The 12,746-nt window shown below is 44.0% G+C and overlaps 1 protein-coding gene across 1 annotated transcript in view; it reads right to left on the bottom strand.

Moving 5' to 3' along the window:
• Positions 1-7,267: 7,267 nt before the first annotated feature.
• The window catches only part of LOC138833021 (ras GTPase-activating-like protein IQGAP2), a 258,468-nt gene continuing 252,989 nt past the window's right edge, over positions 7,268-12,746 (bottom strand). Inside the window, exon 36 of the mRNA XM_070031378.1 lies at positions 7,268-8,205. Within this exon, the coding sequence (XP_069887479.1) occupies positions 8,092-8,205 (114 nt within the window). The 3' untranslated portion in view covers positions 7,268-8,091. The remainder of the gene's footprint in view (positions 8,206-12,746) is intronic.

Here is a 12,746-nt window from a genome sequence, read left to right as displayed (position 1 = left end):
TGGGCTGGCCGAGGGAGGGGCGGGGCGGGCGGGGACTCGACGGGCCGGGGCGGGGCCAGAGGGGCGTGTCCCAGAGGGGGCGTGGTCCGACGAGGGAGGGGCCAGTGGGGGACCTCGGAGCGCGGGCGCCAGCAGCGCCTCCCCGCGGTCCCCGCTCTCTGGGCCCGGACGCCCGCGGTCCCCAAGCCCCAGCCACCCCGCCGGATGCCGGAGAGGAGGAAGCATCCAGGGTGCCGGCCCCGCCCGCAGGCGCGCTGGGGATCCAGCCCTGCGCTGCAACCCTTTGGGAAAGTTAGTCGCGAGCTTTGGATTTCAAAGCCCCCCCATTAAGACAATCAGCCACCCGCAGCGGTAGGAGGGTTGACTTCACTGTGACAGTTCCCCGCAGGTACGCCATGGGTCCCCATCCGGTCCCTCTCCTGAGCGCAGACGGTGGCGCACCTGGCACTCTTTGGAGTGGCTGCCAGGGGAACTGGCCGTCCCCATCCAAAGGCTGCTGGTCCTCCTCCTTCCTGCCCAGCTCCAGCTCTCACCTTCCCCCCGAGGTCCCCGCTACCCACCAGGGTCTCCTCCCCAGGCCCCGGGCAGAGCGCGCGGAGGGCAGCGGGCGGTGCCGCTCGGGCGCCTCCAGCGTGAGGGACGCGCCGGGCCCAGGCGCCCGGCCAGCCTCCTGGAGTGTTCATGAACGTTGTTACTGAGTTTGGGTACACTCAAGGCTCAGGGCTCAGGACCTGCAAGTGGTTGTCGAGACTGTGGTTTGGTGAGCAGGAGCCCACAGCTTACTCTGTTTAGACAGCGTCCCTGGAGAGAACTTTTAGACCGCACAAGAAACGGGGTTTCTTTCTAGAACTCAATAGGGTCCCTAACTTGGAAGCTCAGGCTACCGTCTGTGCGGATTGCACCCCGTGGCAAAGGCCGGTAGTCGGTGGTGGGGTGCCCGAGGCTTTTTGGAAAGGGAATTTCAGCCCTGACACTGGAATTGGTGGGAAAAAAATAATAGGATCAGAGAAGATTTCTTTCTTTCCTGTATTCTCCCACCATTCTCACACAGATATTTTTAAAATACGCAGATGTTGATCAATAAATTAGAAGATGCCCAGCGAAATAAGGCTATTTAAAATCATTTCTAATTAAATTCTCCTAGGAAAACATGTCTAAAGTGGGTAGCCTGAATCACTAGAAGATCGTCTCCTCCACCCTCCTCTCACCTCTTTCTTTTTTTGCCAGCACTGGGGCGTAAACTCAGGCTTTCTTGCTTGGCTTTTTTGCGCAAGGCTAGTGTTTTACCACCTGAGCCACACCTTCACTTCAGCTTTTTGGGGTTTGTTGGAGATGAGAGTCTCCAGACCTTTTTCTGTCCAGGCTGTTTTTAAACTTCAATCTTTAGATTTCAGCCTTCTAACTAGGATTACAGGTGTGAGCCATTCAGCTTCCCCCAAAATCTTTCTATATTCATTATTAACTGACACTTTTCATCTAAGATGCTGTTGACTTTTTTGTTTTGGTAGGTCCTGGGGCTTGAAACTCTTGGCCTGGCACAAACCCACAGGTCTTCAGCTTAAGGCTAGCAGTCTGCCACTTGAGCTACAGCTCCACTTCCAGTTTTCTGGTGGTTAATTGGAGATGAGTTTCATGGACTTTCCTGCCTGGGATTGGCTTTGAACAGCGATCCTCAGGATCTCAGCCTCCCGAGTAGCTAGGATTAGAGGCCTGAGCCACCAGCATCTCGCTGATGCTGTTAACATTTAGATTCATCATTATACAAAAAAAAAAAAATCAACTAATCTGGGGACCTACCATTGATTGTAGGAAACACTCCAATGTCAGAGTTGTTAAACAGGAAGAGCATCTTAGAAGCAACAAACATATTTCTGACAGCTCCAAGGATATAAAGTGAAAAGCATAATTATCTCTCCTTGTCCATTGGGGCTAGTATAGGCATCTGCAGTGGGTACTTGTAATCTGGGCAGTACCACAGTGTACAGTATCTTCTGTAGAACTGACACAGTGCCAGAGCAAATGTGCCTATGTTTCATACGCTGATTCCTCCTTTATATCACTACTCTTGTGCTTTTCTATCATTCGAACCCTTGTTTAAATAAAATAATGGTTACTTAAATACAAGCCCTGGGATTCTGGGACATCTGATCTACTATGGAGATGGGTAGTGTATACAGTGTGGACATACTGAATCAGTCATAATACCCTGTGCTGGATGGAATGAGATTTCATCACTCTAGTCAGCAGGGCATTAAAACTTAGGAATTATTTCTGAAACTTTCTGTTCAATATTTTCAAACATGGGTTAGTTGCAGTTAAATAAAAGCATAGAAAACAAAGCTGTGGATAAAGCAGAGACTTACCCCTCTGCCACATCTCCCAATCTCTCCCTCATTACTGTTAACTTTTCTGTTCACCATTCAAGAACTTGTACTCTCATATAAAAAAAATACATGTATATCTTTAAGAGAATGGGTATGCTTCTAAATGTTACTTCATGGGTGAGAGATGTTTTTAATCATTTTATAGAACTGTACAGCTTCAAAGCATGCTTTGGAGTCTTAGCTATTAGAATAAAAACAGGGTTCCTCAAAACAATGAAATATTTGTACATATTAATAAAATGCCCTTCAGAGTGGGGCTGACTGCAATGAATGAGCGTGGCACAGAATGAGGCATTTCTCCTTTCTTGAGTAGTCACCAAAAGTCACTAGAGCAGTCACCAAAGCTGAACCCACTTCCAAAAGTAACAGGAGTGGATTCCTGGATCCCCCTCCTGGATCTCAGGTTCTAGAATCTCCATGTTTGACAAGTACACACTCCCAGGTGATGGTGAGATCTGAAGGCTCCCAGAGCAAAGTTTTGAGAAACATCACAGGTAAGATTCACTTGGAGGCCTGAGGACTGAAGCCATACCATTGCTAAGCCAGGCATGGTTTGGTTATTACATTTCTAACAAATTCCCATGCTCAGACACAGAGGAATACATTTTGAAAACTATGGCTTTAAGAGAACTGGAAAAATAACTGAACAAGATGCCACATACCATTGGCTTTTGATGTCCCAAGGGGATTGGTTCCAGGATCTCCTAGAAACCCCAAATCTAAGGATGCTCGTATCTCACATAAAATGGCCTGGTATTTGTACAAATCTTACACATAAACCTTCAGTGGACTTCAAATATTCTCTAGATTATGAGTACCTGATACAATGTAAATAATTGTTATACTGTATTGTTTAAGGAATGACAGAAAAAATGTTTTATATATGTAGCACAGATGCAATTTCCCCTCCCAGTATTTCCCACCTTCTCCAGCATCATTCATAAGTATGTGATACTAGCCCTTGTGTTTTCATTTTCTCAGTTTTAACTTGCCTGGCAGCAAGCAGTGTGTCATTAGTCATCTTTCCATGTTTATGGTATGTCTGAGTATATTTACTGGCCTGGAACCATGATCCTCTCAATCTCTACCTCCCACATTGTTGGGATTATAAGCATGTGCCATCATGCTTGGCCTCTACATCTGTTTTCTATTTTTTTCTACCATGGTTTGAACTCATAGCTTGGCTTTCTTGTATGGCTGGCACATCTATCTCTTGAGCCATGTCTCCATCTAGGTTTTTTGTTGGTTATTTTGGAGATGGAGTCTCATAGACTTTTCTGCCTGGGCAAGCTTTGAACTTTGATCTTCCAAATCTCAGCCTTCTGAACAGTTAGGATTATAAACATGAGCTCATGGTGCCCAGTGCCACTTTTTTTTCTTTTTAAAGAAAACAATGAATTGTAATTAAGTGACATGCTACACAGCAGCTGGCCTGTTTCTCTCTTTTGTTGCTACAAGCTTGTATTGGTATTCTGGGTTTGGAATATAGTTAATCTCATAAACCTTGGAGAGAGTGGCACACTATCCTTATGATTTAGGGTACAGAGAAAAAGACAAACTCAGTATCTTACGAAGAAAAATAAGAATAAACTGGATGTCAGTGGCTCATGCTTATAGTCCTAGCTACTCAGTAGGCTAAGATCTGAGGATCATAGTTTGAAATCAGCCTGTGTAGGAAAGTCATTGAGATTCATCTCCAATAAACTTACCTACTCCCCCACACCAAAAAAAAAAAAAAAAAAGCCAGAAGTGGAGCTGTAACTCATGATGTGGAATGCTGGCCTTGAGCAAAAGCAGCTCAGAGACAATGCCCAGGCCCAGGTTCAAGCCCCAGGACTGGCATGTGCGTGCGCAGACACAGACACAGACACACACACACACAGACACACACACACACACAGAGCAGCAGCAGCAGCAGCAGCAGTAGCAGCAGCAGCAAACGCTGCAGTTCAATTAGGTGAATGTACTATCTTAGTTCTCTTTACTTTCCTTCCCATAGACTTAAAGTAGGAAGTTTTCTCCTGTCATGAGAAATCACAGAACCAACCTGAGAAGTCTGTCCCAATGACTATCTGGAGACAGAGGCTCGATGGGCTGAGGCACCCAGACTCCAGGCTCCTTTTCTCCCACTGCCAGCACCCATGTCTGTGTCGGCCGAGACTCTGGCCTTACAGAGGGACTAAAACCAAGCTGTTGTCCTCTGGAGCTGAGAGAACTCTACCAATCCTACTTTAACCTGTCCCCATGTCTTGGTTTCAGTAACAGAGGCAACAGTTTTCACAAAGCTAACAGGCAGTGAGACATCCAGGGCCCATGGGAATGCTTCATGGGGATCACTTTCACCACTGACAGTTCTGTGGTTCACCTCTTGAGGCATTTGAGGGCTGCCACAAACTACACTCATAAAAATCCCATTGTGAATGGCACCTCTGACTGGTGTCCAGACACCCCACCCCCCACAAACATATCATGCAATCACACAGGGCTCTGCTTTTTCTTGGCCACTAATCTCTGAACTAAGTGGCCAGGCCTCCTTCCCTCGCTTGGCACTGAGAGTTCATTTGGTCTGGGAGATGGCCCACAGGGCTTCTTCACTTTCTTTTGGTCCTTTGGAAGTGTCATGTGACACAGTGAAGTTTATAGGAGCAGCAAACCCCCACAAAGATCACTTTGGTAGTGCAGATAACATGATCAAATATACATCAAAATACAGCCAGCTTTGCAAAATCAAATTATCATCCTATTTGACTGTATTCAATTAAATATATATTATGAAATTTTATTATTATTATGTCTATTATTTCCTAGGGAGGATGATTAAATGTAACAACATAAAAAACTAGTATGGCTTATCAGGACATATATAGATATATAAACATTATTAAACATCATGGATTTAGCTGGTTGCCAGTGGCTCATTACCTGTAATCCTAGCTCCTCAGGAGGCTGAGTATAGAAGGATCAACATCCAAGACCAGCTTGAGCAGAGAAGTTCCTAAGACCTATCTCAAAAATAACCATCTAAAAACCACTGCTGGAGTCCAGGCTCAAGGGATAGAGCACTAGGCTAATGACTGAGGTCCTGAGTTCAAACATCAATACAGAAAAAAAATCCCTCAACCGAAGGACAACTGATAATGGCCTCAGTGCTACCCTCATCTTGGCCAACAGAGAGCAAGCTGTATGGCCTTTCCTGAAAGCCACTGGAATGACAGGAACCCCCTTGTCCTCATACATACACCATGCTCAAGGCCTCAGTGTTGGAATAATCTAAGACAGGGTCAGCTCAGAGATGCCGGGAGAGACTGGCCCTTGCCTCCAGACACTGCTCCGTAATTTTTTACCTGCCAGACATTTCTACTAAAAGCCTTTGTCGAAGCAGGGAGAAAGCTTAGCAACCCTTGGCGCAGATCCCTACTTTTCAATGCATACGTTTGTTCTCAAGGCGTCACTTGATTCCCCTCACAGAAAACTGCAGTCAGGGCAACACTACAAACCATCCCCACATCCACCACCAATTGAGATAGCATCTGTTTTAAGGTATTCACCTCTGTGTCAAAAAATATATTCCTGGCTAGTTGCCAGTGACTCATACCTGTAACCCTAGCTGATCGTCTGTGCTTAAAGCCAGCTGAGTAATGAGACTTACCTCCAATTTACCGCCAAGAAGTAGAACTGGTTCAAGTGGTAGAGCAAAAATGCTCAGGGACAGTCCCTAGGCCCTGAGTTCAAGCTCCAAAACTGCTCCCTCCATGTTCCCTCTCCCCATCCCCCCCCCCAAAAAAAAGAAAGTATACCTGAAATAATCACTAGTAGAATTTGTTACTTGGTGATTTTTCCAAATTCATATTTTCATACATAAGTTCATTTGTGCCATAAGTGCATATTTTACAATCACTAAGGAAAATAAAGCCTATTGGAGAAATGAACAGGAGAGTCAGTGACGGACATGACAGCTGCATCTGAGTTCCTGTTGTGGTGCAAACAACCCAGCTGTTCCTGGAGTTACTCTCCTTCCCTTCCTCTTAAGAGAATCACCTTGCTCTCCCCTCCCCTGGCTTCAGTTGGGTGAATGAATAAATACTGCTATCTTTGTGGAGAGGGTGGATTAGGTGGTTTAGGTCTTGAGGAAGGAAGTTGGGTATGTGGGGACTGGATTAGTTATCAACAGACTGGCTTGTTATAAAGCAAGGGCACTTTGAGTGTTTTTGCTCCTGCATGTGATGCAGCTGGTAGGAGGCTCACATCAGAAGCCAAACAGGTCCTGGTACCAGGCTCTCAGACCTCCGGTATGGTGAGTTAAATATATTTTCTTTATAAAGAACTTGGCCTCAGGTATTTTGTTATAGCAACACAAAATAGACTTGAACTAGCTATGACCCACAGAATGGACCAACAAAATGTAATCAGAAGTGACTTGTATAATTGGAAGTCTTTGCCCTGGATTTCATTCTGCCTTCTTGCTAGTTGAGCATCTCTGGACAGTACAAATCCAGGGAACCCAACTGGTTCCTTGGATTACTCCATGGATATATACATTAACCTTTGAATGACTGAACTTGGGAAAAAAACAAACTTGTCTGTCTTGTTTCTGTGGCAAGTAAGAACTTACAGTATCTTACTGCAAATAATAAGTAAGATATTATTTCTTTTTCTCATAAGCTCCAACAAGAATCTTCTACCCACTACACAATTTAGATTTACTAAGTCAATGTAAAAGTCAAAGTAATGGAGCTGAGTATTGTGGCACATACCTGTAATCCTAGTACTCTGGAGGCTAAATTTTAGGCAGAAGGATCATGAGCTTGAGGCAGGCTTAGACTACACAGTGAGACTGTGTGTCAAAAAGCTAAAAAGAAAAGGGTGGGTGGGGGGAAGGCACATCAACGTAATTAAGTAACATTTATTTTACATAAAACAATTTTCAAAGAATACATTTAAAAACAATCTAGATACTGATTTGATATCATTACAAAAAATTGAGAGGCACAATTGTAGTATTCAAATAAATTGTGAGGGGTAGTAGAGGTGGGGGCTGTGACACTGTCCATAGTATTTCTTGGGCACTAGAGACTCTAATGTATTAGAGTCTTTGCAGGAGTAGTGCACTTTCTTTTAGTAAATCACATAAAATATATACTTTCATACTGAAAGTGTTACTGTATTGTCACTTTCAATTACTTATAAAAACTTCATCTTGAATTGCACAAAAGTTCTCTTTAAAATCAGTAATTCCCAGATGACAGGGCTTCGAACTCAACATCTAAATAATTCATTACAAATTCATTAGGTTTACATTTCTTCATAGACCAAAAAAAAAATCCATGAAGAATTTACATTATTCAAGTGGGATATTTTAAAATTTCTCATAGGAAAATAGGTTTACACATTTGTCTCTAGTCATCTAAACTTGTCTTTCTAGTTTAAAATAAATCACCAGGTATTGAGAGTTCAATTAAGAGTACCTAGCTATACCACAGTACAATGTGGATGTGTTTACATTAATTCATTTTGTGTGTGTGTTATCTTACTGTAGTATCAAATTATCAAAAAGGCACATGGGTACATTCTTCCAAACAGTTTTGGTCTTTTAAGAAAAATCACACGTTTAAGAGCAGTGATTTCAATCATGTTAAAAACAAAAATACTAAGCAAATTCATTTCTTAATCCAGATGATACGGAATCCATGACATCTCTGCAGGCACTTCATTTTCCATAGAACTTCTTGTTGAGCAGGTATATGAGAAGGTTGACATTCACTTTAACCTTTTCGAACATTTTCATCACAGATACTCCTTCATATTGCATCTGGAGCAAATCCTGAAACCGGAGGAAACAGCATGGAATCTCAACTTTGACATTCTGCACATTTTGCAAGTAGAATTTATCTGGTGACAAGAGACTCAATTGGTCTAATGACCTAGATGGAGAGTGGCATTCTTAAATTTTAGTGAGCCCTGGAATCATCTGATTAAAAATATAGTTTAGGATAGGTGCTGGAGGCTCATGCCTGTCATCCTAGCTATGTTAAGAGGCTGAGATCTGAGAATCATAATTTGAAGTCAGCCCAAGCAAGAAAAGTCTGTGAGACTCTCATCTCTAGTTAATCACAGAATGACTAAATTGGAGCTGTAGATCAAGTGGTAGAGCACTAGCCTTGAGCAAAAGAGCTCAGGGACAGTGCCTAGGCTCCAAGATCAAGCCTAGCACACATACAAAATTGCTCATAGCTTAGTTAAAACTCAGATTTCTCAGCCCCCATAGATTCTCATTTTTACCATCTTCCCAGTTTTTGATGATATTGGTGATCAGGGTGCCACACTTTGAGAATCATTCCCTAGATGAAGGAAAGTAGGATTCTAAACCATAAATGGGAGAATGGTAGCTCAGTTGGCGAAGCATTTGCCTAGCATGAAGGAGGGTCCTGAGTTTCATCCCAACTACTGCAAAAATAAAAGAAAACAAAAACAAAAATAAAAGGACTACATGAAAGAAAATAATTCCCATCAATTATCATATATACATATATATATATAAAATTATAATTTTCAGTTGCAAAAGCTCAACTTAGCTGGGTGCCAGTGGCTTACACCTGTAATCCTAGCTTCTCAGGAGGCTGAGATCTGGGGATAATGGTTCAAAGCCAGCCCAGACAGGAAAAGTCTGTGAGACTCTTATTTCCAATAAACCACCAGAAAGCCGGAAGTGGTGTTGTGGCTTAAGTGGTAGAGTGCTCAGCTTGAGCTGAAGAGCTCAGGGACAGCGCCCAGGCCCACAGTTCAAGCCCCACGACTGACCAAAAAAAAAAAAGCTCAACTTTTCCACTGAGATCGAGCATTTTCTTTTAGAGCAGCTGTATTTTCTAAAGTTAAATGGACAAACAAGACCACTTGTTGGAGAGCAAACTAATACTGTAAGTCTATTGATTAATTTTGTTATTTGTGAAATACTTAAATATTTGTATATATTGTATAGTTTTGGGGATTTGGTGTTTGAACTCAAGGCCTCATCCTTGCATGGCTTGCTTGCTCAGCTAGCTCTCTAGTACTTCAGCCATGTCTTCAGTCTAGCTTTTTGCTGGTCATTTTGAAGATGAAATGTTAGTGCTTTTTTTTTTTTCCCTTGTCCAGTCTGGCTTTGAACCATGATCCTCTGGATCTAAACCTTATGCGTAGCTAGTATTTCAGGCATGTGATACTGGTGCCTACTCTAAAGTCCATTTTAGAATACAGGAATAGAAGCATGTATATTTTATAAACAGATACATATGCGTGGGGATGAGGACACTATATACAGATGAAAATAATGATCACAGTTTACAGACCATTGTGTCAAGCAATTCCTTACAGATCCAGATTACTTTTACTCCTGTATTGAAAATAAGGCCTTATTCCCAGGCTTTAATTGCTATGATATGGACAAAGGAAGTCAACTTTCTAATACAAATAACTGGGTCTCACCAGTCATATGCATGAGATTGAGCAGCAACATTTTCCCCTATAGCAAACCACAGACAAAAAAAAAAAAAAGGCTTCCCCAGGTAGAAGGCTTCATTCCTGAATTATTCCAGACTAAGATTAGCTCTGGGAATTTCTTTAGTGCCAGTTCTTAGGTCTTGAACTCAGGGCCTGAGCATTGTCCCTAAGCTTCTTTTGCTAGCACTCTACTACTTGAGTGACAATTTCACTTCTGGCTTTTTGGTAGTTTTTTTTGGAGATAAGAGTCTCACAAACTTTCCTACCTGGGATGGTTTCAAACCCTGATCATCAGATCTCAGCCTCCTGAGTGGCATGAGGCACTAGTTCCTAATGATACCTGAGGGCTATGTTAAACCAACCACTTGCAGAGATGGGGTCATCTGTGAGAGAACTGGGGCTCTTGCCAGCTTCCCCTTCTTCTTCCTCAGTCATTCTCCCTTCCCTAGCCCCAAACTGTTTGTAACTGCAATCCTGGTTAGCCTTCCTAAAATCCACTGAGCTTTCTGCAAAGAAAATGTGTGGCAAGCACCAACCTCAGGAAATGACACAGTACAAGAAGGGCAAGGATCCTGTGCCCGGGAAAAGTGGTGATGTGACAGGAAGCAGAGTGGATACAGAGCAGGATAAGCCAATTTCTGGAGGTGGGGGGAGAAGTTCGAACTACAAAGATATAATGAGGCTGATGATGTTGAGCTCAACTGCACATCTCAAAGAATTATAAGCCTTTTGCTGTGTATGACAAACCTACAACCAGCATTATACCTAATGGTGAAAAGCTAAAGCCATTTCCTCTAAAGGCAGGAATGAGATGTAAAACTCTCCCTCTTTGTAGATGACATGATCTTGTATTAAAGAATCCCATGGACTCCATTCCCAAGTTACTTGAGCTGATTCAAAACTTTGACAAAATAACAGGGTATAAAATTAACCCTCAAAAATCAATGGCTTTTCTATATGCCAACAATGCGACGAGCACGGCTGAAATCAGGAAAGCAACTCTTTTTTGTTGTTGTTGTTGGTCTTAGGGCCTGAACTCTGGGCCTGGGCGCTGTCCCTCAGCTCTTCAGCTCAAGGCAAGTGCTCTACCACTTCCGTTTTCTGGTAGTTTATTGCAGATAAGAGTCTACAGATTTTCCTGCCCTGGCTGGCTGTGAACTGTGATTCTTAAATCTCAGCCTCCTGAGTAGCTAGGATTACAGGTGTGAGCCACCGGTGCCCAGCGAGCAACTCCTTTTGTGATAGCGCCACAAAAAATAAAATACCTAGGAGTTAACTTAACTAAAGAAGGACCTTTCTTTAAAAACCTGAAAAAGGAAATTAAAGCAGAACTAAGGAAGCAGAAAAACCTCCCATGCTCCTGGATTGGGAGGATTAACATCATGAAAATGGGAATACTGCCAAAGGCTATTTATAAATTCAGTGCGATACCTGTCAATATCCAACCTCATTCTTCAATGAAATAGAAGAAGCAATCCAAAAATTCATATGGAACAATAAAAGACCCTGAATAGCAAAAACAATCCTTAGCAGAAAGAACAGTGCTGGAGGAATATCAATACTAATACCAATTTGGTATTGATATTCAAACTCTACAACAAAGCCATGGTAATCAAAACAGCTTGGTACTGGCACAAGAACAGACCTGAGGACCAATAGAATAGAATTGAAGACCCAGAAATGAACCCAGAGATCTATAGCCACCTAGTCTTTGATAAGGGAGCTAAAAAAAATATAATGAAGCCAGGTGCTGGTGGCTCACGCCCGTAATCCTAGCTAGTCAGGAGGCTGAGATCTGAGGATCATGATTCAAAGCCAGTCCGGGCAGGAAAAGTCTGTGAGACTCTTATCTCCATTAAACTACTCAGAAGAAGTAAATAGAGGTTCCCTATTTAGAAGTCATCTCTGGGAATTCAAAGTGCTCTGAGAAGGAAATTGGAACTATCAAGATTAAGTTTGAAAAGGTGTGTAACTGACCAGCGCAGAAGCGGCCTGAGGTACCAGTGTCGGACCTGATCGTTGCGAACAGAGAAACTGCCAAGCTGGGAGCTTGCATAAAGATCCCACCCCCACCCCTCATTCTCCATCTGAGCAGAGAGGCTCCATCCCGCCAAAGCCACTCGGCCCCACGGTGGGAACCCCAGAGCTATGGGGGACGCCTAGAGAACACCAGAGCAGAAGACCTGCAAGGAACTGGTGCTGATCCAGAGAGCGCAGAGACAAACCTCAGCGCTCAGAACCTGCACGGAGGACGCATCCCCACCCCTCGGGTGGAGGCCGGAGGCCCATCCTGGGGGCGTGGACCCGAACAGCATCAACTGAGGCAGAGACAGAAGAGAAACACGCAGAGCCACCACTGCCCAGCCCATCCCACAACCACCTCAACTGAACTCTGCAATGGCAACCAATGACCTACATCACACAGAAACAACAACTAGCTCCAGGGTGAGTACCCCGCAGGGGACAGTGTATCCCTCAAGGGAGACCAGAGCTGGTGGGAATCTCCAGACCCTGACCCAGACCCCTACCCCAACACCTGGACCACAGGACCCACTAAAACTGGGAACAGTTCGAGAGTGCCACCAGGCTGTGGAGCACACTCAACTGGCCAGGCTAGAGTAAGAGCGCCTCTGGAAGGGAGCCTAAACGCCCAAGCCAGGAACGGCGCCCCTGGGTCAAGACACCTAACAGTGGAAATTTGAACTGTGTACCCCTGGCTGCGTAACCTAGGCGGTATTCACAGCAGTACAGGTCCCACCTGCGCGCCCCAGGCCGGGGGCTGGAACCAGGCCTGGGGATCCGGTGCCTTAGCAACACAACCAACTCCTCCCAACTGAAGTCAAAAGCTGAGCATACGCCTCAGCAGAGGGGAGAAAAACAGGGAAC

Source organism: Dipodomys merriami, unplaced genomic scaffold (assembly GCF_024711535.1).
Source record: "Dipodomys merriami isolate MVZ:Mamm:240054 unplaced genomic scaffold, mDipMer1.0.p SCAF_20, whole genome shotgun sequence".
Taxonomy (NCBI): Eukaryota; Metazoa; Chordata; class Mammalia; order Rodentia; family Heteromyidae; genus Dipodomys; species Dipodomys merriami.
The sequence above is the reverse complement of the archived record's forward strand: the minus strand, read 5'-3'. Positions and strand labels throughout refer to the sequence as shown.